Source organism: Sus scrofa, chromosome 6, assembly GCF_000003025.6.
Source record: "Sus scrofa isolate TJ Tabasco breed Duroc chromosome 6, Sscrofa11.1, whole genome shotgun sequence".
NCBI classification, from domain to species: Eukaryota; Metazoa; Chordata; class Mammalia; order Artiodactyla; family Suidae; genus Sus; species Sus scrofa.
This window is the reverse complement of record NC_010448.4, coordinates 164,107,077-164,133,421: the sequence shown is the minus strand read 5'-3', so window position 1 is coordinate 164,133,421 and position 26,345 is coordinate 164,107,077. Positions and strand designations below refer to the sequence as shown.

General features: G+C 56.5%; 2 protein-coding genes and 1 long non-coding RNA gene across 3 annotated transcripts; 2 read left to right on the top strand and 1 right to left on the bottom strand.

Annotated features, from left to right (window-relative positions):
* Positions 204–2,784, top strand: FOXE3 (forkhead box E3). The gene has a single exon (XM_021096682.1). The coding sequence runs from the start codon at positions 429–431 to the stop codon at positions 1,386–1,388; it is 960 nt and encodes a 319-aa protein (XP_020952341.1). The 5' UTR covers positions 204–428; the 3' UTR covers positions 1,389–2,784.
* Positions 11,400–18,843, bottom strand: LOC106507667. The gene is made up of 2 exons (XR_002345215.1): positions 18,444–18,843; positions 11,400–12,081 (listed from the first exon to the last, which is right to left on the bottom strand). It is a non-coding gene; the product is annotated as an uncharacterized LOC106507667 (long non-coding RNA).
* On the top strand, positions 19,231–20,912 carry FOXD2 (forkhead box D2). The gene has a single exon (XM_021096681.1). It carries the CDS (start codon positions 19,323–19,325, stop codon positions 20,775–20,777), a length of 1,455 nt encoding a protein of 484 aa, XP_020952340.1. The 5' UTR covers positions 19,231–19,322; the 3' UTR covers positions 20,778–20,912.

Below are 26,345 nucleotides of genomic sequence, written 5' to 3'. Positions count from 1 at the left end.
AGAGAGCGGCCAGAATGGGTGGATTTGTGATTGGCCTTGACCCAAAGCGGTGGATGTTGAGGGAGGAGCCGAGACGGAAGGGGGCTGATGGAGTTCAGGGGGATGGGGCCAGAGCCAGGGCCAGGGCTTGACCCCCTGGAGATGGGGAAAGGATGAGACTGGGTCTGGGAAAGACCGACCCGAACGGATGAGACCAAGGGAGGGGTGAAATCCAGGGGCTGGGGCTGCGGGACAAGTGTCAGCGCTGCCAGAGACTGGGGAGGCAAATTAGGTGGCAGGCGCTGGCCGGTGGAGAGGGTCGCAGCCCCGGCCCCCGGGCTGGGGGCACAGGAGGAGGGGGGCTGTGTCCATATAAGGCGGCTCGCCGGCCCGGGCGCTCTCCCAGAGCGCGGGCAGCCCGCCTCCTCCCCGCGACCGGGCGCCGCGACATGGAGCCGCCCGCCGCTTTCTCCGGTTTCCCCGCCCCGCCCTCCGTCGTGCCGTCGGGGCCGCCGCCGTCGTCGCCGCTCGCCGGGGCCGAGCCGGGGCCGGAGCCGGAGCCCGAGGAGGCGGGCCGCGGGGAGCCGGAGCCCGCGCCCGCGCCGGGCCCGGGCCGGCGGCGGCGGCGGCCGCTGCAGCGCGGGAAGCCGCCCTACTCGTACATCGCGCTCATCGCCATGGCGCTGGCGCACGCCCCCGGCCGCCGCCTCACGCTGGCCGCCATCTACCGCTTCATCACCGAGCGCTTCGCCTTCTACCGCGACAGCCCGCGCAAGTGGCAGAACAGCATCCGCCACAATCTCACGCTCAACGACTGCTTCGTCAAGGTGCCCCGCGAGCCGGGCAACCCGGGCAAGGGCAACTACTGGACGCTCGACCCGGCGGCCGCCGACATGTTCGACAACGGCAGCTTCCTGCGGCGCCGCAAGCGCTTCAAGCGCGCCGAGCTGCCCGCGCTGCCCGCCGCGCCGCCCGCGCCCGCCGCCGGCCCGCCGCCCTTCCCCTACGCGCCCTACGCGCCCGGCCCCGGCCCCGCGCTGCTCGCGCCGCCGCCCCCCGCCGCCCCCGGGCCCGCGCCGCCCGCGCGCCTCTTCAGCGTCGACAGCCTGGTGAGCCTGCCGCCCGAGCTGGCGGCGGGGCTGGGCGCCCCCGAGCCGCCCTGCTGCGCCGCGCCCGACGCCGCCTTCGCGCCCTGCGCGGCCGCCGCCTCCCCGCCGCTCTACGCGCCGCCGCCGCCCGACCGCCTGGGGCTGCCCCCGGCGCGCCCCGGCCCTGGCCCCGGGCCGCTGCCCGCCGAGCCGCTGCTGGCCTTGGCCGGGCCCGCGGCCGCGCTCGGCCCCCTCGGCCCCGGAGACGCCTACCTGCGGCCGCCCGGCTACGCGCCGCCGGGGCTGGAGCGCTACCTGTGAGCCCCTTCCCCGCGGGCGGGGCTCTGGCTGGGAGCCCCCGTCGCTGCCCGCCGTGGCTCGGAGCGCGCCTCGGCGTCCTGCCTGCCTCGCGGACCGGAAACACCTGTTGCCTCGGCCCCGATCGCAGGGGAGCCTCCCACTGCCACCCCGAACGGTGGGGCCCTCGCATCCCGTTCCAACACTGTGAGCCCTCATCGGGGACCCTCACCCACCCGCCCCGCACCGCCACCCCCAGCGCTGTTTTGGGTCCCAGGTCCCGCAGCCGCATCACCGTCTGAGCTCCCACCCCAGGTTCCTGGTGAACCCCGCGCCTTCGGAAGCCAGGCGGAGCCCGTCCCCCGAGAGGCCCCTTATTTCTTCAACCTTCCTTGCTGTTTTTGGAACACAGCAGCGGTCAGACTCGGGTTCGCGAAGTCCTTGCTGTCACCCCTTCGTTCCCTCCCACGTTTGCCCCCCACCCATCCTATCTGTCCGTTCTCAGTTTCTTGCTGGGAGAGCCGGCCTCTTCCGCACAGACCACCTGGCCGCGCTCTGCCAGACCCGGAGGACAGTTGCTCCCTGCTGAGACAAGCAGCACCAGGGGCTCCTGACTGCAAGCGGAGTTTGTGGGCTGCCCCACCATCTGGACAACTTAGGACTTCTTGGGTTATTACTCTTTTAAAAATCAAAACTAGTTTCATTAAAAAGAAAGAAGAAACAAACCTTCTCTGGCTCGGTGTGCTGGCTAATGACTTGGGCGAGGGGTCTGCGGGGACAGTGGAGAGCTTTGTTCAAGAGGTTGGGTTGCCACGTGGGGTGAGCCCCTTGTGAATTATCAGGCAAGGGTTCATGAAGTACGACTACGATGTGATTAAGCCATAGCCGTGCACACAGTAGGCCTGGTAAAATGCCATCACCTGCTGCATCCCAGAGATGAAATAGGGCATGCATGGGAGTATATTCGGCCGGTGGGTTTGTCTGCTGTGTGGGATTATTCCCAGCTCCCGGGGATGAGGGAGCATTGGCTACTCCTCCAACTTACTAAATGTGCCAAGCACTGGGAATGCCTCACTAAACCAATGAGCAAGACCCCTGCCCTAAGGAGCCTATAGGCTGGTGAGGAAGAGACGTTCCAATCAGTCCTCAGAGAAGTGAGGCAAGAGCTCGTGAGCCTTCCTTGCAAAGTGTGGTCCAGGCACCTGGGAGCTGGGAGTGTGTTAGAAATGCAGAATCTCAGGCTTTCGGACCCACGGAATCATCAGGTTCCAGATTTTGATAAAATTCCTGGTGATTATGCACAGGATTCTGGGGGAAAGGCACTGGGCCAAGGATGGGGCTCAATTTAAAAGGCTAAATATACCTACTTTAAGAAGTAGGACCATGGAGTTCCCGTCACGGCTCAGTGGTAAGGAACTCGACTAGGATCCATGAGGATGCAGGTTCAATCTCTGGCCTTGCTCAGTGGGTTAAGGATCCGGCATTGCCGTGAGCTGTGGTGTAAGTCACAGATGCAGCTCAGATCTGGAGTTGCTGTGGCTGTGGTGTAGGCCGGCAGCTCGAGCTCCAATTAGACCCCTAGTCTGGGAAGCTCCACATGCCGTGGGTACAGCCCTAAAAAGACAGAAAAAAAAAGAAGAAGAAGAAGAAGAAGTAGGACCAGGCTCCAGAGCCATCCATGCCCCACTGAACTTCTGAAGCTGAGCCCATCATGGTTGCACCATCAACCATGGTCCCCGTCTTACCTCCCCTGCTAGACTGGTAACTGGGGCAGCGGCAGCAGGGACCTGAGCTGATTCATGACTGTCCCCAGCACCAAGGACAGGGCAGCACTAAACAGACATTCAGAGGTTGGCATGAGTGAGGGAATTGGCCTTTGCCCCTGTCCTGCTCTCTGGTGCTAACCCAAATGCTAAGCATCAGGCTTTTCCAAGCTCCTTTGCCCCCAGGGTTTTCAGTCTAGTAGAGCCTGGATTAGGTGTGGGGAAAGGGGTGGGCAGGGGATCAGCGTGTCTGAGCCCAGGGTGAATGTGACTTGTCTGTTGGACGTGCCTGATGCACCTCTCCAGATACAAGACTTTGAAGCTCTGTGGCAGTGGTGGAGGGCGAGCGTGGAGAGCAGGCAGCTCCTAGAGGGGAAGGTTCAGGAAATCTGAGACGGCAGGGAAAGCCGTCTTTGCAGGTAGAGCAGCAGGTGCGCACAGTCATGGAGTGCTCCGATAACCCCCTCCCTCAGCTATTAACCCTTTGGGCAGGAGTCAGACCTAATTTACCTGATGCACAGCAGCCCTTGACTCAATATCTGTTGACTGAGTGACTGAATCACTAGTGTCTAATATTGTGCGTGACTTACTGAGCAATGATTGGGTTGCCAGTGCTTTGGCACCTTCTTATCCAGTTCTCACCTGCAGTCCTTGCAGTGAGCGGCGAAAGAGCTGAAAGAGGTGGACATAGCGACGAGGTCCCCCTTCGACTGCTGAGATAATTGCCCCTCCCTGGGGCCCAGCTGCTAGTCAACTGCATGGGGGGCTTACTGTGGGCCAGGCCCTGTGCTGGGCTCTGAGGCAAATGCAAGAGTGTTTATGCCCTTACAGAGTTCATTGTCTGGAAAGCCATATGTCATAGAACATCCTATGAATCTCATCCCTTCGGAGTCGTTGCAAAAAACAAAAGCCCTAATCCAATTCTGTCTTTTAAAAGCACCAAGCACCTTTTTATCTCGAAATGAGCTTTCAATATTATTCTGCTATTCCTTTTTGGAGAAAATAATCTGAATAGTCTTCAGACATGTTAAATAAATACTTCCCCCTTCAATCTTATAGAAAACGCAAAGTCGTCTTTATTCTGAGAACACATCTACCTTCCTTTCTTTCTCTCTCTCTTTCTTCCTTCCTCTCTCTCTCTTTTTCCCTCTTGTCTTTTTAGGGCTGCACCTGTGGCATATGGAGGTTCCCAGGCTAGGGGTCAAACTGGAGCTGCAGCTGCCGGCCTACACCACAGCCACAGCAACGCCAGATCCCAGCCACATCTGTGACCTACACCACAGCTCGAGGCAACGCTTAACACACTGAGCAAGGCCAGGGATTGAACCCATGTCCTCGTGGATTGTAGTTGGGTTCATTACCACTGAGCCACAACGGAAACTCCACATCTTTTTTTCTTTTTGGCTGCACCCACCCAGGGCATGTGGAAGTTCCCGGGCCAGGAATCAAACCCAAGCCACAGCAGTGACAATGCCAGATCCTTAAGCAGGGAGTCACTAAGGAAACTCCTGAAGACACATTTTTCACACAATTTTTGCTTTTGTTACATTGAGACAATCATATCTGGCAAGTCAAAGAGCAGTCAAAGCCTTTTACGGTGTCTCACCCCGCTCTCAGGACCCTTGCTCTTCCCTAGAAGCATCTCCTGTCCTTATTTGTCCTTTTTGGAATATACTTCTCTATTTCCATGCTTACACTTTTCTGTCTTACAACAATAATGATTAACTTTCTATTATGATAGATGATCATTTACTTCTAAATCTCTCTCTCTCTCTTTTTTTTTTTTTTTTTTTGCTTTTTAGGGCCACACGCATGGCATAGGGAGGTTCCCAGGCTAGGGGTCAAATGGGAGCTACAGGTGCTGGCCTACGCCACAGCCACAGCAATGCAGGATCTGAGCCACATCTTCGAGCTACACCACAGCTCAAGGCAATGCCGGATCCTTAACCCACTGAGCAAGGCCAGGGATCGAACTCACATCCTCATGGATACTAGTCGAGTTCGTTACTGCTGAGCCACAACGGGACCTCCTACGTCTAAATCTCTGTCTTCCCATCCCTATCCAAATGATCACCTTTTGGTTAAATTAGTTTTTAGCGCTTATATTATGATTGCTATATACACATCATTCTCTAAGAAGCTGCTGGTGTACCATGGATTTCCTCCGCCCCTGCATTTTTTGTGCAACTTTCGATTTTCCCTGTAGTCGATGCCTTATTATTTTTCATTTGCTTAGCTTTCTTTGTACCTACAGCTGAATCTTCTTCCTGTGTCTTCCATGAGCACAGTTTTTCACAAGGTCAAATTTATCAGGAAATCTGTCATCGCTTTTGGTTGTTGTGTTTTTCCTTTCCTGGGGGCATCTCTCCCAGAGCCCTCTGTCCTCCAGCTCTAGCCTGCGTCCACTGTGCTCCGTGTCTGCCGCCCAGATGTGGACCTGAAATTTCCCTTACTATTTTCCTTGGAATTCCCTCCATCTCTATCCTGTGTTGGATGCTGTGCTCTTGGGATCCAATCTTTCCTTTCAGTTTGTTTATGTGTTTCAGTTGAAGTCAGTCTGGGGGGAAATTTTGCACACCTGAAATTAAGGTAATTATTTTACTATCTGGTGGGGATAACAAGTCATCCACCATTTTTTTCTTTGAATGAAGTGCAAGCATTCCTTCTGGTAGCAGGCCATACCACCAACGGGCCTAAACACAGCATTTATTCATAAAGTCTACATCATTTGTTATTTTTTGTCTTATATCAAGATTAAAGTAGCACTGCTTGCTAATAAATGCAAGTGAAGACTTTAAGTGTCGGGTCTCTGATGCTTCTGATATCAGAAGGTCATCTAAGCAATCCACAATATACGGATGCATTCGCTATTTAAATGAAAATAAAATATCAAAAATATTCATAAATTTGTGCCTGTATGAGAATAAGTTTTTGGACCACATTTGGAATTAAGCACTTGAAAATTTAAAAATGCTTACCTATCTTAGGTTACAGGAACGTTAAACTTATAGACTACTTATAAATTCATAAAGATGAGAACGGTACATATTAAAACCCATAGAATACAGTCAAACCTGTGCTCAGAGGAAATTTCATAGCCCCACATATGCTGTTTGAATGTATCTGGGGTGGGATGGGAGGGGGACACCACCTGGAAGGGTACTGCAGGATCCAGGCAGGAAAGGGCGGTGGCTTTTGCTGGAAGGAGTGGTGGTGATGGAGGAAAGAAGACACAAGGTAGAGAAAAAAATCCGCCATTGGCTGAAATCCTCTTGTTTCTTAGAGGTGCCAAACTTTCCCATTTAATCACGGCCTCATGCCCACTGTGAAAGTTTGGCGGTAGGTGTCTGGCTGGTAGACACTCTGGTCTGGCTTGATTAATTTAAGGAGTAGCTAATCTCTCTCTCTTTTGGGGCTGCCCCAAGGCATATGGAATTCCCGGACCAGATCAGCTCTGAGCCGCAGTTGTGACCCAAGCCTCAGCTGCGGCAACATGGGATCATCAACCTGCTGTGCCTGGTCGGGATCAAACCTGTGTCCCAGCATTCCCAAAAGGCCATCGATTCCATTGTGCCACAGCGGGAACTCCAAGGAATAACTAATCTCGATAGACCTATTAGTACAGAAGAAACAGAAAACACTGTCAGAGACACTTCCCCCACTGATCCCACCCGAGAGAACCTAGGTTGGCCAGTATTAGCTGTGAATCCTGTCAAACCATCAAGGAACTCATTTTTCTAGTTATATAACTTGTTTCAGAACATAGAAAAAATAGAAGTCATCCCACTTCTGTATTACTTATGTTATCAAAAATGGATAGAGAAGGACTGAACACACAAAATATAACCGTTCCCGGGAGTTCCTGTTGTGGCGCAGCGGTTAACGAATCCAGCTAGGAACCATGAGGTTGCGGGTTCGATCCCTGGCCTTGCTCAGTGGGTTGAGGATCTGGCGTGGCCGTGAGCTGTGGAGTAGGTGGCAGAGGCGGCTCAGATCTGGCTTGGCTGTGGCTGTGGCTGAGGTATAGGTGGGCAGCAACAGCTCCGATTAGACCCCTAGCCTGGGAACTTCCATATACCGTGGGTGCGGCCCTAAAAAAAAAAAAGATTAAAAACAAAACCAAAATATAACGGTTCTCACATACGAAAGGAGATGCAGTTATTAGCAAATTCCAGCTGGTGTTATATTACAAAATACACAATCAAGCAAGTGAAGTTTATTCCTGGAATGCAGGATGGAATTACTAGAATTATTAGCTCCACTTAATAGATAGTGGAGCAGAGCTCATAAAAGTTAAATGACTCAGGTCGAGCTGCAACATGACTGACTCAGAACTGGGCTCCAGGTCCTCCTGACCCCAGAGTCATTCTCTTCCTGTCAGAAAGAGGCCAGTGGGTGTGGAAACTTGGGTGGAAACCCCCGGGCACTAATAAAATTCCTCTGCTCACCACAATCTCCATATCCCTCCAGCTCACACCCACAGCCCTGATCTTGAAAGCTACTTTTCCAAGCCAAGTGAGAGGTTCTGGTTTCCTTTTTCTTTCAAGTTTCCACTTCCTCCCTCCTGGACCCCCCCCCCCCACCTCCTGCCCCTCTACCCTCTTCTTCCATTCAATTGTGGAGACTAAAGCGCCATCTATTGGCCACCTTGTGCACACCTGACCTGAGCAGGGAATCAGTGGAAGCAAGCCAGGATCCCTTTGGATGCTACCTTGGGCTGGGGGTGGCTTCTGCTGGCTGAAAGGCCCTTGCTCATGGGAAGCCCAATTATTTGTTTTACCAGAGGAGAACTGGGTGAGGTTCTCACCTCCCCTGGGAAGCCCACCAAGATCTTCCATCTTCCCTCATTCCTCTTGGCAGCCCACTTCGCCGACCCACTGCAGAGGGACGTGGAAAGGGGGTGGGGTGGGCAGTGCCGGTGCAGGGGATTGATCGAGTGTGTAAGAGGGAACTAGCAGAAAGGGTGCCCGCTGGGTCTGGAGACCCCACCGAGATCTAGTCCCAGGTCACACCCTTAGGCAAAGCCTTCCCTGTCGCTGTCTTTCAGCAAGTCACGACTCCTCTCCAAGTTCCTTCCCCAGCTGAGGACTCAGAGAGGCATCAGACACCGCCCTGCTCAGAAGATCAAATACTGGTGGGTGACGGCAGAGTCTGCAGAGTGCTGACATGATGAGGCAGCGATTGAGTCACCTCGGTCCGTCACCAAGTTTGGGTCCCGGCCCCTAGCTCAGCCAGCCTCAGCCTCCTCAGAATCAGGGAGAATGTGCTCGCGCCTGCTGCCATGGCTTTGTAAGCGAGCATGTCCCTGGGACCGTGGGTGGGGACCGTCTGCCCTGCTGCGCTGGGGGCTTCCCAGGACAGGGCCCCACCTGCTCCAGGGTGTCTCTGTCTCCCTGACTGGGCAGTCTGGCCAGGGCTGGGCACACTGGCTTTGGCCCGAGGTATCCCTTGTCTAGATTTGGGGTTTAGAGGGTAGAGAGAATCAGAAACAAGAGGTCTGGACCCTGCTGAATTCAGGGAGCTGCAGGCCCCACTTTGGGCATCAGACTGTCTCCCTGAGTTGTGGAGGGGCTGGGGCTTGGTGGGTTTCACAAGGAAGGCTTCCTGGAGGAGGCAAGCTCTGGTTTAGGTTCTGAAGGAAGGGAGGGGAGAGGCTGCTGCTCCAGTTCCTATGAAAGCTCTTTTCCTCCATCTTAATCCCTGTCCAAACTGGCAGACTGAAAAAAATCTGACTGTTCCTAAGGCAATTTAGGTGGGACCAAGAGGGGAGGCAAAGACAGAGGGCTGAGAATGGAAGAGAAAGAGGGCAAGGAAGAAAGGGAGTCTGGAGCCCTAGCTGACACTCAAAGGCGCCCAACAATAGTTTTTTTTAATATATAAATCTTTCTAGATATTTTTGTTGCATGTACAAAATGAAACACAGATACACTATTTTCTCCTTAAGAAACCCCCACAATTGGAAGCATAACGTGTACCCTGTTAGACATCTTGACTTTTTTCACTCAACAATATATCTTGGAACTCTTCCAAATCAATACATAAAGAACTTCTTTAGGTGTGGAATATTACTCGGCCAATAAAAGGGAAGAAACAATGGCATATGTTGTACAACTATAAATGCAATAAAATTCGTTGAGAAAAAAATTACACCTGATCATACACAAAATGAATATGTTAATGTGTTATAAAAACTTGAAATTAAGTCTTTGGGGAAAAACACTATTTCCCATATATTAAAGTAATGCATTTGCCTTTCATTTTTATATTGGTTATTTTTATACTTTAAAAGCAGTTGTATTTTTCATATTATGAAAGTAAAATATGCTCCTTTTGAATAAATTTATAACTCTTAAAATTATCAAGCAAAATATTAAAATAATCCATAATTTTTAAAAAGAGAAAAAAAGAACTTAACTCTATTTTCCACAGCATACTATTCCCTATGCAAATGTGCCATTATTTGTTTCATCAACCCCCTGCCGATGGATTTCTACATTATTTCCAGCTTTTTGACATTCCCAAACCAGTTGCCATGAGCCCTGGAACAAATAGCATGTGTGTGGGTATATTTGCAGGAAAAATTCCTCCAAGTGCATTGTCACACAGCCCATATCAAGACACCAACCTCCCTGTGTGGTCACCCTGGCTCTTTTGGCAGCTGTCCTCTTGTCTTTATCAAAGGAACCCTTAGTGACTACGATCAAATCCCATTTCTCAACTCTCACTGCCTCCTCCCCAGTGGGCTTCCCGCAGATGCTTTGGCCTCTGGATGTGGAAGGGCTGGGCATTTGCCTTGCGTGGGGTCTGTGCTCTGGCCATTAGTCTGTCCAGGGTGATGGTTCTTTCTTCCTTCTAGCCCCCAAACCCTGGGCATCAGTGGCTGGTGTAGGGAACTAGCTCTTTGGCCCTCCACTGTTCTGGCCCCCGGGCCTCCTGCCTGCTGCTGCGTCTCCCCTTCCGGCCCTCATGGTCTGGAGCCCCCATCACACCTCCCTTCTTCTGATCACATAATCATGTTCTAAGATCTGCTCTTCTCTGCCCTCAGATTTCCCATTTCATTGCTCCAACCCCCAAATCTGAGAAGCCAGTTTTGTGGGAGGAAGGGGATGGGGAAAATCAAGCAGAGCCCCTTGTGAGAGGGACGCATGTGACTAAGGGGAAGCCAAACTCTGGCTGAAGCAAGTCCCTCTGCAGCCTGGGTGGGAAGCTCAGGGTCAGCCCAGACCTGGGTGATCAGCCTGGGCGGCAGATGGCACCATTCAGGGCTAACCTGGGCCAGGATGAGCAAGAGCCTGGGCAAGGCCAGGCCATGCAGATACATGCTTATTATGATTGCGGCGAATGGCAGCTGCTGACACTTGGGATTATAGACAGAGCACCGTACTTAAGAGTCCTGATGGTGGATCCAGCCCTCCAGGACAGAAGATGCACTTTTCATGTGTCAGATGAGGATGCTGAGGACCCGGGAGGGGCAGAAGAGGACGCAAGGTTACACAGGAAGGGAGGGCCAGGACGGGGAGTCGATCCCTGGCCTCTGGACTCAGGCTCAACCGCTCCTCTCCGCGCATGAGCAAACCGGGGGGAGGTGCAACCTCTTGGCAGGTCAGAGCCAGCATCCTCAAAATGTCAAGGTTGGAGAGGAGAGGGAGGAAGCGAATGGAGGCTGCTTGACTCGCACTTGGCTTCACCTCGAGTACTAGGTCTCAGGAATCCCTGTGAAGTCGCGCTAGGAACTCTCCTGGGTCTCTGTCTCCAAGCCAGTGATCCGGATCCTTTACAATGAGGAGACGGAGGCTTAGAGAGATTATTTATCTGAGACTAAGAAGTGGCGAGAGCATAACTCAAACCCAGCTCTAAGACCTGTACTCTCTCTACTGTGCCTGGATGCCTCTAAGATTCCTGTCCTGTGAGTTTTCAGCCTCTGTGCTTGCATTTCCAGTGAGGGGAAACTCACTCCCATCCAACTAGCCTAGTGCATCTCTGAGGGGCAGCCCCTGTTGGAACATTTTCCCTCCAGGGGCTCATGGAAATTGAGTCCCTTTAGGACTTGCAGGTTCCCTTTGGCCTTGGTCTCTCTGCTCCAGGTCAGGCCTGTAGAGATTTGGGGACGATGGCCCTGTCAACCCGAGCCCTTTATTCTCCAGACTAACACCCCCAGACCAGGCCTTTGTGTCTCTGGGACATACCCCATCTCTCCCTCTCTTCATTAGGGTGAAGTTCAGTTGTAGCAGACCCCACCCCTCACCTTCCAGAAAAAAAAAAATCCACAAGGTGACTTAACCCAGATGGAAGTTTATTTTCACATGAAAACTGAGCGTAGGCGGTCAGTGGTCTCAGGAACACAAGCTCCTTCTCTCCTGTGGCTCTGCTGTTTGTGAAATTAAACTCAAAGTAGCACAAGTTGATTCAACCTACCCCAAGCAAAAGGGGGTCTTTAGAACATCTGGGAAGTCTAAGGGTTCCAGTTTCAGGCAGAGCTGGAGGACTCAGCATTGTCCTTAGACTTTGTCTCTCTAGGATGTGTTCTTCTTGGATGGGCTCCGAGGTCAAACAGCGCTCTCTCCACTCGGCAGGAGGACGCCTGCTGGCAGCCACGCCCTGTGCTAATCTTCTGATCCTCGAGGAGAAGCCCGGCTCCCAGAGCCCCAGAGTGGTTCTATCCTGGAGTCTCAGACAAATCTGGTAGGAGGGATGGGCTCCGCTGAGGTCTCTTCCCCCTGCCTGGGCCTGTCACGGGGCCTTGGACTTGCAATGCTATGTTTGATTCAGCCAGGAGGTCTGCCTGCGTCTGGAGGTAATGTGAGGGAGGTGGGGGGACAGAGCCTGGACAGTCCCATCAGCTCCCCATGCGAAGGAGATTGAGTTTTGACTTGTAAGCCGGGGGGGAGCCCCTGGAAGATTTGGGCAGGGGTTTGGCTGGTTGGATTGGTCAGAACGGCTTTAAAAGAAGGAACCTGAAGTAAAGCGCATGAGAGAGAAATCCAGTGACTGCTGGGGTCTGGGGCCCTGGGAAAACCTCTCTGATGGGGGCACACATCCTCCTCCCGTCAGGGTGGGGACCAATGGGGGAGAAACAAGGTCTGTCCTTAGAGAACGCAGACCTACTATGTGTTGGGTTTTGTGCCTGCCTGGCAGGAGGTGGAGTGTTTAATAATGATGATGAGATCGATGAGAAACATTTATGGAGCTTCTTTTAAAGACGTTTCGGGCACTAGACAAAGGAGCTTTGTATGCATTATCTACTGTAATCCTCCCAACAACTCAATGAGGGAGGGACAATTGTTGCCCCCATTTTGTAGAAGAGGAAAGATGAGGAGGGAGACGATATAACATCTGTCCCAAGAAGCTCCCAGTCAACAGAAGACAGCAGACAAGAAGGGAAGTAGTGCTTTGGGAGCACCGAGGCAGGTGCCTTCACAGCCTGGCCAGTGTGGGGCGCTGTCTGGGGAAGTGATTCAGAAAGCTTGACACTTGAAATGGATAGAGGATTAGGAGGCATGAGCCAGGCAGGCGTGCGCTCAGTGAGAAGGTGAAGAGGTGAGAAAGAACTTATCAGGGATGCACGCAGCGCAGGGGTTGGAGATGAGGCTGGACAAGCAGGTGGGGGGAGTGGCCGAGGGGGAGGCAGAGGGAGCGGGCTGCCTGGCAGCCCCTGCGGAACAGCACACAATGGGTAGGAGGAGAGTGTCTCTTAGGCCGCCTCGGGCTGCTGGGCAGAGATCACTGGAGCCTCATACAAATGACATGCAAATTACCCTCCCAGCTTCTCCCTTACCTTTCTAACTGCACGCACCAGAAGGTCTCCTGCTGCTGATCTGCGGTTTCAGCAGCACCCTCTGGGTGTGCATTAGCAGCTCCCCTCTCCCTTTCCAGGACACAGGGGAGGGCGGCATTTGCCTGAACTGAAGCGGTTTCCAGCTTCCAGCAGCAGACCTGCCTGCTGATGTAAGACACCCAGCCAACCCCCGAAGTTTGGAGCCCTTTAAGTAGCTTGATGGGGCTGGAGTTGGGAAAAGGAAGAATGTGACCTCCCAGGGCAACTGTGCCCTCCCTTCTTCACTGCCCCATCCTGGGGCAGAACCCTCCCACAAGTTCCTTCTTGCACTTCCCCTCCTCATTCAGGTGAAACAGAGGGGGCTCTGGGCTGGGAAATGGGAACCCAGGGATCTAGTTCCACCTCTGCCATCAATTTGCTGTGTGACCTTGGGCAAGTCTGCGCTCTCTCTGGGTCTCAGTTTCCCACTTGGGAAATGACTTCCAAAACCTGCAGTTCAATTTTGGGATAAATGCCTTCACTCTTTTAATTACTGGTGGCGAGGGGAGAAGAAAGACAGCACATCCAGCGTGGAATGCAAAGGGTGAGAGGAGTGGATTGCCGAATGGTTTCTTTGGAAAAGGGGAAGCAGGAAGCAGGCCGTGTAGTAGTGCTGGTGCCAAGGGTTCAGGTTTTAGGTTTGAAGGAGCTCAGAGCAGGAAGAGGAGAGGATGAGTTGGGCTCTCAAGGAGGCTTCCTTCTGGAGGAGGTGGGATTTGAGCCAGGATTTGAAGCCCGGGTACAGGCTGGGAAAGGAAGCCAGCATGCGCAAGGAGGAGTCGCTGGATGACTTTGCCAAAGAAGTAGGTTGGGGAACAGGCGCTTTGGTCCCAGACTTGGTGGTCCAGTTCTTGCCTCTTTGTGCGGATGTGCAGCTCCTCCAGAGGTCGCTGTTTCCCAGGAATCCTTCGCCAGCGTTTGTGCAGCGGGCCAGGGCTCCCTCTGGTCCCTTTGCTCAGTTACGTGCCTCGCAGCAGCTTCACAGGGCTCAGCCCCCAGCAGTATTTCCCTTCCCCGGGAAGGACTTACAGCTTCGCCAGTTACCCAGCCTGGTCTGAAAGGCTAACCCTGACAGCTTATGTGTGCATGCGCATGTGTTTAAAGAGTGGGGTGGGGGACTGGGCTGGGCTGGCTCTGAGGTGCTCCTGACCTCCCCTCCAATTCCAGAAGGCTGCCTGGTTCCCAAGGCACTGCTGCCCCAGCGGGCGGAGCGAAATTGATGGGAAAGGGGTGGCCGCTGCAGTCTTCCTGGCGGTGTGCACGAGGCCCCTGTACCCTCTCCTTCCTCTCCCAGCCATGGTGCCACCCCTTGCCCAAGCCCTCGCCCCTACATCCTCCTTCCTTGCCAGGGTTGCGCTGCAGCCCACGCGGGTCTGCAGACCCACAGCAGGTGGAGCCCCTTCAGGCACGGAGGTGGGGAGGTGGGCCTGGCTGGAGAGCCTTCCAAGGCTGTCCCCGCGCAGATGAGCGGCAGGGCGCCAGGCGCTCAGGGATGCACTTGGTCACACAAAGCCACCACTGCCCAGAGAGGCAGACATACGCGGGCGCGCAGACCGGGAACCCAGGACGCATCTGGACAGCAGGGCACTTTGACCTGAGGCCCACGCCTCGACATTGCTGGACGCTTCCTCTATTTGCCTGGCCCCGCGGCACATCTGCCAAGCATGTGGGGCCCTGCCCTGCCACCCTTGCTGCAGAGGCTGGAGCCCCTTGTTAGGCGGCTTTGGAACCGTGCTGTATTCACCCTCATGAGCCCTCACCCTCTTCCAGCGAACGAACAAGAGTGCAGGCTCCGCAGTGCCCGGGTCCAGCCAATGCCTAGCGCTGGGGCCGGAGGGTGCTCCCGCGAGCCCCCGCCGCTTAGCCAGGGACAGACGTGGACGTGCACCCTGGAAGGAGAGAGAGGCGTTTCCTCCAAGGGGTGAAGAGTACCCGAGCTGTGGGGGTTGCACAGGTGCCGACCCCTGAGCCGGCTTCTCGGGATGGGCAGGCGGGCCGGCTGAAAGCATACACGCCGCCGGAGGCCCTGCCATTTCCGTGCCTGCCGAAGAGCCGGCCTCTCCCTGATCTCTAAGCCTCAGTCCTGCGCCCGTGTCAGGGGAGCCCAATCGCCTACGGTTTGCCCCTGCAGGTCGCACGATCTGGAATCTCCCGCCTCCCACCGGGGGCCAAGAGCCAGTTGCTCTGGAGCAGGTTGGGATCTGGAGGAGAAAAAGGTCGCGAGATGGACCCGCCGCGGTCCCGTGTAGGGACGGGACGAGGGGGTGGCTGCTTGGGTCTCGTCGCTTTCCCCGAAGCTGCTAGATTTGCGAGTAAAATTAGAGAACCGTGCAAGCGTGGAGTCCTGTGCCCTGGCTCAGGCGGCTCAGAAGGCGCTTTGCAGCCTCCGCGCTCTCCGCGCTGGAAGCGCGGGAGACCTCCTTGCTCGCCCCGGCCTCCAGCCGCCTCTCGGCCGGTTTCGAGATGGACGTAATTCTCAGAACCATCCCAGAACGCTCCCTTCCCGCGAGCCGAGGACAGCTTGGCCTACAGGGGCCCTAAGAAGGGAAGGGAGGAGCTGCAAGGGGAGGGCGGCCCTTGGCAGCGACACGACGCGAGGAACACACAACCACAGCTCCCCGGTGCTCCGAACACTCTGGAGTGTAAAACCCCTGAACTGGTGCCCCCAAACGCTTCCTCCTCTCGTGTCTGGGCTGCTCGAGGGAGGTGGCTAAATAGTGAGAGGGAGGAAGGAGGCGGCTGGGAACCAGCAGGGACACAGCAAACAAGCCCCGAAGAGCCCCTCACCTCCCGTTTCTTGGAGGCTGCAGGCAGGATGCTGGAACCCGGGCTTCTGGGAGTGCACCCAGTTTTTCACAGAGGGGAGTGACAGACTCACCTGGGGTCACAGACACCACAAAAGATGAGGCTGCAGGCAGGAAAGGCTGGAGAAGGGTGGGAGAGTAAAGAAACTCAGGATTCCCGCTTGCCCTTCTCGCAGCCCCGGAGCGTGGACACCTGGTATTGTTCAAAAAAATTTGCCCAGAGCCTTGGGAGGAACGAGAGGCCTCCAGAAACACCTCTCTCCAGGCAAGAGTGGGGTTCCCTCTGGGGTTCTGTGGAGTTATTTGGATAAATAGAAGAGCTCTGGGCTGGGAGTCCTGACACCTGAGTCCAACCCCATTTGGGGGGCCCTTCAAAAGCCTAGCAAGTCACATGATCTCCTGGGCCTCAGTGTCCACTCCTATAAAACTGTGTGTGTGTGTGTGTGTGTTAAGAGTTTGGGGGATTTCTTAAGAATCACCCTGCAGAACAGGGGTTGTGGGGGGCCACAGCCCCTTTTCTTGAGCTGGGTCTCAGCTGCAAGCAGTGTGCAGCAGGGCCAGGCAGAGGGGGAGGCTGGCAGCTGCAGCAGCTTCACTCTGTAGCCAGTCTTCCCTGGAGCATTAGAACCAAGATATCTGGGCAGCACATGCCTTTCCAGTCTTACCCTGAACTTAGGCAAGGGGCTGGAGCCTGGGGAACCAGGAGCGTGCTGGCGAGCGGAGAAGCTACTGGTTCACATTGGCTGGTTTAGAATCGAAGACAAGTAGAAAGTGCGAGGGAGGAGGGGAGTGCCAGTGATGCTGTTCTCCCGCTTCCTTAGCCGTCAGCAGAGCTGAGCGGGTGCGTGTGTCTGGTGGATTGCGTAGTGTGTCTGTGAGTGTCAGAGAGAGGCGCACAGTGATGGGCAGCTTGGGGTATGTGTACGTTTGCCAGATAAAACAAATCTAGCAAAATGTGAGTTTATCTGGACTCAAGCAAAACATTAATCTCCAAGCCTCCCCCCCACCCCCCCCTTTTTTTTTCTGGTGGGCTCTAGCACCTAAGAAATTCTGCTTCCAGGACCACCACTCCCTGTTCAATTTCCTGACCATGGTTTGAGAACGGGACCTTTTCTCTTTTTTCCGAGGACAGATTATTTATACTGATCCAGCACACCGGGTAGATCCTATTGGTCTGAGGCCCCAGGAAGGGGGGGTGGGGGGGCAGTGGACGTGCTGTCATGGAATATGAGCAGCCAGAACTGCCTTCCATTCTCTTCTGCTCTTAGCCAGATGGCCGGACAGGACGGAGAACTCTATCATGAGGATTCGGCGACAAGGGTGCACCTGGCCCTGCTCTGTCATGTTGTAGGGGCCTGAGTCCCTGCCCCTCTCTGGACCTCTGTTGCTCCACCCGTGGAATACACTAGATTGGAGGCTGCTGTTGCGTGAAAGGGAGCTCTCACTCACACTCGCATGACCCTGCTGAGACATAGCCTGCAGGGGTGACAATCCGCTCCCACCTTGCTCTCAGCCCTTACCCACGGGGAACCTCATTCATCACAGTGATTGCAGAGGGTTGGATAGCAGTGGTGACCCTGTCAAGGGCTAGACCAGGGATGAGATCCAGGTGGGAGACCACACCACCCCTCACCCATTTCTCTCTCCCCAAGAATCTGCAAAGTGCCGGCAATACCCTCCTTTGTAAGTCGCTTAGAGTGATATGGCTACTTCTACGCATTAGATGTTCTCAGCCTCAGTTTTACAGAGACAGAAACAGAGGGACAAGGAGTTATAGAAACGCATTCCAGAGCGGTCAGTAGTGAGGCCAGGACTGGGATCCCGGGTCTTTGCTTTTAGCTACTATTCAGATCGGGAAACTGAGGCTGGGAGGCGGAAGTAACTGGCTGACCGTCCTACAGCCTATGACAGCTGAGGGCAGCTGGGTCTCCAGCCTCGAAGGCCTGAACTTTGACCACTTCGGGGCGCTGTCGGGGCAGCAGCCCGTCCATCGGCTCGGTTCTTACCCGCGTCCAGTGCCCAGCTCCCCTGTTACCCCCTGCGGTTAAGATGGGCCCAGTCTGATCTGGAGCTACTGGTTGCTGGGTTCCTGGAGGGGGGCCAGGGGAGAAGGAGGCCTAATGGGATGGGCAGGAACCCAGCTGGCGAGAAAAAGGGGCACAGGACCAACATTGTGTGCACAGAATCCTGAAAGATGAAGGCAACCCTGGCTTGCGGTTGAGGTCAGGGTAATTGGCCGAGTTTTCGGTTGGGGGTCCTACTGCCAGTCGGTAGAGCCCGCAAGTCCGGCCAGAAAAGGGGTGGGGCGGAGGGCGGGGGGTCATGCAGCGCGAGTAAGCGTGGGAGAAATGGAGAAACTGAGCGAGGGATTCTCAGACCCACGAACAGACATCGACACAAACACAGGGTTTTCACGGGAAACAAGAGGCAGAGATTCACCAAGCGCGAGAGAGACAGGCTGAGCGAGACAAACGGATACTGAGACAGAGCAAGGTCGGATACCGGCAAACTCAGGGTGCTGGGCCGGTGCACGCTTTCGAAATGCGAGCGAAGCGCCCCAGAAAAGCTTGGGGAAGCCGGCGACGGGCAGGCGGCGCGCTGCTTGGCTCTCCCCGCAAACACTCCCGCGTGGCGAGGGGATGGGTGGCGGGGTCCCGGCCTTGGAGGGGAGGAGAGGGGCGCAGCCGGAATCGCTCACCTCTCCGAGGCCCGAGGCAGAGGACGCCAAGTTCGCTCCTCGCGATCACTCAAGCGCGTCTCCCCTTGGGCCGGAAGCCGCTCGGGCTCGGGTCGGCCCCGCTCGGGCGGCGTTGGTCCGGGCGTCTCAGGCTCCGCTGGCGAGCCAAGTGCGCTTCGGCCTCGGTGGCCGGAGAGCTGCCTTGGGGCGATGATGGGTGGGGCTGTCGCTCCTGCTCCCGGCTCCGGCTGGCGTCCGCGTAAACCTTAACATCCAGGGCTGAGCGCACGGAAGACCGCTGCTCCAGGAAGTGGAGGGTTTGCGGGATCTGCGGGGGGAACCGGGAGCCGCCTCGAGCCCCCGGAGCCGCGCTCCCGCCGCGGCGGCTGTTTGTTCCCGCCGGGCCGCTCGGCCCCGGCACTCCGCCCGCCGGCGCCCCGCCCCGCCCCGCCCCGCCCGGCTCAGGGAGCTCCGCCCCGGGCTCGCGCTCTTCCGCCTTAGGCTGCCGCCGGGCGGGAGGAACGAGTCTTCCGACCCCCCCGCCCCCCATCCCGAGGTAGCGGCGGGGGTTTGGGGGGGGGAGGCGGTAGACTGGGGGCCGAGACTGGTAGGGTAAGGGGAGGCCCCAGCCCCTTCCGCCCGCGCCCCGGGCGGAGGCCCCCCGTTCCGGCTCCCGGGGCCGCGGAGAGCGCGGCCGGTCGGGGGCTCGCCGAGAGTTGAGAGCCTCCGAGTGGGCCACGAGGGGGCGCTGCGGAGCCGGGGGACACCCCTCCCCGCCCGCCTCAGTCCCCCGCCCCCTCCCCGCCCGCGCGCAAAACACACTCGTCCCAGAGGCAGCGCGGCGGCGCCCGAGCCGTGGCCGGAGCGGAGCCGGAGAACGGCGGTGGCGGCAGCGGCATCATGACCCTGGGCAGCTGCTGCTGCGAGATCATGTCCTCCGAGAGCTCCCCGGCCGCGCTGTCCGAGGCCGACGCAGACATAGACGTGGTGGGCGGCGGCGGCAGCGGCGGGGGGGAGCTCCCTGCCCGCTCCGGGCCCCGCACCCCCCGGGACGTGCTCCCCCACCGCCCCGAGCCTCCCCCGGAGGAAGCCGAGGCGGACGCCGCCGAGGACGAGGAAGAGTCCGGCGGCTGCTCGGACGGCGAGCCCCGCGCTCTAGCGCCCCGAGGGGCGGCGGCCGCGGCGGGAAGCCCGGGGCCAGTCGCGGCAGCAGCCCGGGGCGCGGCGGGGCCCGGGCCGGGCCCGCCGTCGGGGGGCGCGGCGACCCGGAGCCCGCTGGTGAAGCCGCCCTACTCGTACATCGCGCTCATCACCATGGCCATCCTTCAGAGCCCCAAGAAGCGCCTGACGCTGAGCGAGATCTGCGAGTTCATCAGCGGCCGCTTCCCCTACTACCGGGAGAAATTCCCCGCCTGGCAGAACAGCATCCGCCACAACCTTTCGCTCAACGACTGCTTCGTCAAGATTCCCCGCGAGCCGGGCAACCCGGGCAAGGGCAACTACTGGACGCTCGACCCGGAGTCGGCCGACATGTTCGACAACGGCAGCTTCCTGCGGCGCCGCAAGCGCTTCAAGCGGCAGCCGCTGCCGCCGCCGCATCCACACGCGCACCCTCACTCGGAGCTGCTGTTGCGCGGCGGGGCTGCGGCGGCGGGGGACCCCGGCGCCTTCCTGCCGGGCTTCGCGGCTTACGGCGCCTACGGCTACGGCTACGGGCTGGCGCTCCCGGCCTACAGTGCACCCCCGCCGGGCCCGACCCCGCACCCGCATCCGCACCCGCACCCCTTCGCTTTCGCCGCCGCCGCCCCTTGCCAGATGTCGGTGCCCCCGGGCCGGGCTGCGGCGCCTCCACCCGGACCTCCGACGGCCTCCGTGTTCGCCGGCGCGGCGTCGGCTCCGGCCCCCGCGCCTGCCCCAGGTACGGGGTCGGGCCCGGGCCCCGCAGGCCTGCCGGCCTTCCTGGGCGCGGAGCTGGGCTGCACCAAAGCCTTCTACCCCGCGTCCCTGAGCCCTCCCGCAGCAGGCACCGCACTCCTGCGCCAGGGGCTCAAGACGGACGCGGGCGGCGGGGGCGCTGGGGCCGGGCAGAGGCCTTCCTTCTCTATAGACCACATCATGGGCCACGGCGGCGGCGGCGGGGCGGCACCCCCGGGCGGAGGCGAGGGCTCTCCGGGATCGCCGTTCTCGGCTGCGGCGGGTCCTGGGGGTCAAGCCCAGGTCCTGGCCATGCTGACTGCCCCGGCCCTGGCTCCAGTGGCCGGCCACATCCGCCTCTCGCACCACGGGGACGCGCTCCTGTCCTCAGGGCCCCCGTTCGCCGGCAAAGTCGCCGGCCTCAGTGGCTGCCACTTTTGACCGTGTCGGGATCCGGGCCACTTAAGCCCGCACTCCTCCGTCTCTCCCGGGAGCTCCTGCGGTCCCAGCGGAACTCAGGGAGTCTATTTATGAAGAGTCTCCAGACCTTGGGCCAACGCGCGTGACTTGGCACTTCGGGCTCCACGCTCAGAATCTCTCCGATGTTGGGACAAAGCGGACTCCATCGCTCAGGGAGAGAGGCCTGGGTCTGTGCGACGAGGCCACGATCCTAAGGCCGTTTGAGCCGTAGAAGGGGGAGGGGGAAGTCTTCGCTTTTTCTCAGTCTCTGCGCCTCGCGGCGGTCCCAGAAGAAGGCTTTTCTGGAGAGATGCCTGCCTGGGGCCTTGAAGATCCCGCCACAAACACCAACTGCCCGGGGAGAGGTCTCCCTTGCTGCCTCTCCCTCTCTCCTTCCCCAACTTTGAGGCCCTGATCGTCCAATATTTTAATTTAAAGACACCTAGTATCTGCTTTGTGCTTAAAAGGAAAATTCAACTCTTTTTTTTTTTTTCCTGGACGTTCTCCAAGGAAGTTTGTTCTCAGAAACCTAAAGCAATGTCTGCACAGGCGAAGCTAAACAGAGAGCTGAAGCGAGGGGTCTCGACCATCCGTGCACAATCCTGGGATCCCACTCCACTGAGGAAAAGCCTCCCTCTTTTGTGTTGGGGTGCTTTGGAAGGAACTTTACCCCTTTCTGGTGGCCGGCTGGGTCCAGCCATCCAGGGCCAGCAGCCCTCTCCGCGGTCTGCTGTGTCCCAGGCCCTGGGATATTTATTGTAGCTAAAAGTCAATGAGGTTGGGGTGGGAGAGGAGGGTCTGGGTCAGGGGCTGGAGAGGTGGGGGTGGGGTGGCCCAGGGCACATCCTGTGGCAGGGGGTCCTGTAATTATGTGTAAATATCTGTACAGCGGGCTGCTCTGGGGGTTCTCTGTCCACTGGGTGTGCATTGATTTAGACTGCTCTGCTTGGGGAGACTGTGGAATCGTCCGATGGTTTGTGTGGAAGAAGAGAGAAACCTGTCTCCCCCACGTCCCCATCGGTGTCAATTGAATAAATGTACGTGAACTCCAGCAGTCACCAGCTCTGTCTGCTTGTATGCGCTCCTCTGTCCCAGAATACCCCCCAGCTCCTAGGCAGAGTGGAGTGAGGAAGGGCCCTGAGCAGCCCAGGCAGGCAGAGGAGGGCTTGGGCTTGTCAGGTACAGGGGACACTGTGGCCTTGGCCTTTGGCTGTTAATGGGGCCAGGATTCTGGGAATCCTGTGACCCCCCTCCAAGCACTTTCATTTTCGCTCTAGTCCTAGGAAGGTTTCTGCCTGGGCTTCCACAGAGAGGTTTTGTTTCAGATGCATCTGGGGATTCTCATTTCCTTCCAGTTTAGATGGTCGTGTGGCCTGGACAGGCCTGGGTACCTTGAGCTTTTGGACATCATACCTGTTCAGGACGATTCGAGTGATGGTGTTTACTGTTGCATATTCTGTAAGCCTCTCTGTGCTTCTGTATGTGGGGCTTTTATGGAGCTAGTGTTTGTGTTTGCCTGAGTTGTCATGTAGTCTTACTTTTGGTCCTCTTTTTGGGGGGGCGATCAGATGTATTTCAGGGTATCTGTGTTTTTGTCTCTGTGTATCTGTGAACACGTGTTTTCGATTCTCTGTCACTGTCTCTTTCTGTGTTCGTAAGAGGAGAGAGGTTTCTCTCTGGCCATTGCAGGGCCTTCTGTGCGTTCCCCTCTCCCCTCATTCCTGGCACATGGAACCGTCAGAGAGAAAAGCCTGAATTGGGGACTGTGAAAACCCTTCTCTCCTCCAGCCCGAGAAGCTTAGAGGTACATTATGAGCTAAGGGAGAGGGTCCATGCACCTTGCTCTGTTAAGGTAAACCTCCCCATCCCTTGAGCCAGGCTCCCTAGAGCCAGAACCTATCGCCTGAGTACAAAGCCATTGGGCTGGCTGGAGTCTTCCGGAAGCCCTGGGCCCAGTCGGAGCTCCCAGTGGCCAGACCTGCACGTGTATTGCGGGAGAGTTGAGATTTTGGGTGAATCGAAAATGGTTACTTAGCTCTTTTCTCTGAACATTCAACTGAGGTCACAGGAGAAAAAAAGAAATAGGGAGATGCAGTGAAAGGCCATTCAGCCTTCCCAGAAAATAGACACGTGCTGGGGGTGAGCGGTGGGAGACAAGTGACAGAGAGACAGAGAAGGAAGAAGAAAGGGTCAGGGAAGCGGATGCAGAAAATCTGAGAGAAGCAGACAGGGAGAGAAGCCATACGGCTGCTTTAGCCACATTCTCAGGCATTGGCAACGGTGGGAAAGAAGGGAGAGGCCGAGCACGGAGCACCCTGTATGAAGAGGATCCGAATCAGGATCAGGGTGAGACGAATACACCAGGGCTGAGGAAGATGGGTTGGGACTCCTGAGTCTCTCACCCCCTTCCCCAACTGAGGAGAGACAAGCTTCAAGGCACAAATGTTAAATGCAGCCCCTGGGCCAGAGGTGAGGTGCCCTCTCCTCCATCGTGTCGAGAGACTGGGAATGGAGTGAGACCGAAGGCAAGGAGCCACCTTCTCCCAATTGTATCCGATAGGTCAGGAGCAGTAGGGTCACATGCAGCCTAAGAAGAGGGGAATGTCTCCTGCTACTGGGATAATGGCCCCTAGCTGCCTGCTTCGCTGACTTCTGTTGCTGAATTTGATTTCATTTCTTTTCACTTGAGGAAGGTTGGCCGTTTGAGCATGACCATGTGTTTGCCCTCAGTAAACCCCGTATAGCTTACATGATCTCCTTTGCCATAACTGTGTCACTCCCAAACATTAGGTTGGATCTTCAAGTAAAAGACAACAATTTGTTCCTCTTCTAGAAGAGAAAAAATTAAGTCAGCCGGAATCCACGCCTGATGGTATAGATTGATGAGATATGTCCACAGCTGCTACTTCCAGGAGAAGCAGTGCATTTTTCACTGTGTCTTTGTGAAGTGCGTGTGTGTGTGTGTGTGTGTGTGTGTGTGTGTGAATTTGTCTACACGTTTTACTTGGTGTGCATGTATGTGTCGGAAGGTCTGTATCCAGAAAAGGTAGAAATAAGAGCATTGGGGAAGAGTGAGATGCAGCCTTCCAAGGGCTTTGTAGGGAACCAAGGGTCCCAGACCAATGGTTCAGACCCCAGTTTCCCCATGGGGTCAAGGAGGCCCCATCTGGGCCAGATATAATTCTAGCTGAGGACTAGGGGCCAAAAGGAAGCCGCTGATTTGAAGAAGCATTGCTGAGGAAAGCATTGCTGAGATATCCACACTCTGAAGGCAGGGGACAAAGGGGGTGGGATTCAGAACCCTTTTAGGTTGCCTGGGCTGTGAACCTGTTAATTAAGACCTGGGGAGGACCCACCTGGCACCTGGACTGTAGAGGGGCCAAGGAGAAGGCTGAGGGGATTGTTGGGTTCTATGGCAGAGTCCTCTGGCTTCCCACACCCCCACCCCCAGACCAGGAGGGCTCTTAAGTGGCTCCCTCCTACCCTCTGGGTGCAGAAGGGTGGGTGTTCAGTTTTTAAGTCGTTTTACCTAGGAGGGACGCCGGCCTCTTGGGAGGAGAAACAGGCCATCCCTTCTGCAGCGGCTCCTGTCGGCTCCCTGGCTGCCTGGGTGGAGACAGCTGAGCCTCTGCCCCGACAGGCTTCAACAATCCGGGGCAATAATAAGAAAATATCCAGGGCACACCTTCGTCTCTCGAGGTGAGAGAAAAAAATGCTAAGAAATCGGCTTGGGGGTTCAGAGAGTGCTGCTGAGAGCGGGCAGTTTAAAGAAGAAGAAAATTGGCGAATTTCACTGGTCAATTTCACTTCATTTCGTTCAATTTCGTTCAATTTCATTCCTTTTCATCTGGCGCCGAGAGGCCCGAGGCCACAAGGAGGGGGAGGGGGTGTCTCCAGGCAGAATTTCCGCATCTTGCAAATTTACTTTCTAAGGCTGAGAACAGCCTCGATTCTCAAAACTCTGACAGACGTCTTTAAGCCAAGGCGAAGGGCAGACTTTTTATTTTCTTATTTTATTTTATTTTATTTTACCGATGAGTATTGGTTTTGGTGATCGAGGCACATCGGTGAGCCTCTCCCCACTTCTCTCTTCAGCCCAATTAAAGCGGTTAATTCTTTTCACCGCCTATTCCTCCCCATCTTTCTTTCTCCTGGGGCTCCCCGGACCACCCAGGAGCGGGAGCTGAGGTGGGGGCGGACACTTCCCCTCCATATCCAATTTGTTCTCGCCACAGCGGGCGCGTCTTCGTGGTTACAAAGCGCTTTTCCCCTGATGACTTTTTTCCCCTTTTCAAAAACACTTTTCTCTCTCTCCCGTTCAACTAGCAACCCACCCCTCCTCCCTCTCCGCTCCGGTTTATTTAAACTTCGCCTCCTCCAGCGCCGCCGTAGCGCGCACTTAATGAAGTTGAAGGCTCGGTGAGCCTGGGTGAAGAGGGTTTGGAATCTGTTGAAAGGGGCGTTTTGTGACACTGATTAGGGCGGGGGTGGGGCCGGTCGGATACCAGACAATGACGGAACAGTCGGGTTTTCCTCCGCAGAAGGTCAGGCGAAGAAAGGCGCCGACGCCGTTTAAACGCGGGACTCTGCGCGAAAAAGGGGGGAAAGATTTTGAGTGTGGAGCGTGCCTCTTAAGATTTCAAGCTTAGGGGGCAGTGGGAGGAGGCAGCTCGCATAGGGTCTTTATGGACCCGATTCGGAGTTTAAGGCAAACCTTGCTCATCCCGCCAAACAGAAGAGAGGCGAGTTTGGGTTTGCGCTTAAATTATTCCGATGCGTGGTTCAAAAGATTGTGTGGCTTAGGCCCTGGCAAAGCATCCAGCATCCGGGATGCTGAGACCCAGCTCATATTTGACCTTGGGGCTGGCGCTTTGAGATTTCTGGAGACACTGTGACAGAGAACTAAGAGTGGGCAGAGGTCGTACACGATAATTCAGCCTTCTAAGTGTTTCGTCTACCAGGGTCTCTGAGAGCAAACCAAATGCTCATTGGAGTTTTGGAGCGGAATCATTCTGTTCTCTAAGGTCGGCACAGACACGTACCAACATAGAAAGCTGAAGGGAGGACCGAGGTTCCCAGCTCTGGTTTCGGGAACGAATTTTTCCGCGAGCTAGTGGGCGCGGCGCGGGGCGGAGCGGGCGCCGCCTCCTTTCCTAGCGGAGGAGCTGTGCGGCCCGAGGCTGCAGCGGCTCGGGAGCCCGGAGACTTAGGACTGCTGCGGGAGGAAGGCGTTCTCCTTTGTGCCTGCACCCCTGCGCCGGACTGGGCGCCAGCACCCTCGGGGATGTTTGCAACCCTCGCTCGGCTACCTGCTTTGAGTCCCGGATGTCTGCGGAGCTCTCTCATTTCGCTCCACACGGACTCAGAGCGGAAGTCGCTCCTAGTCCGCGCCTTTGCTTTTCTCCACGCGGCAGGGGTCTGCACCGGGTGCCCCCCTTCCGGCCACGCGAGCCTCCTCGCCGCAGTGTCGTCCTCCAGAAGGGTGTTGACAGGGTCCCGGACTTCAACCTGTACCCGCCCCCTTCCCGCCCAGCTCTTCGGAGATGCGCG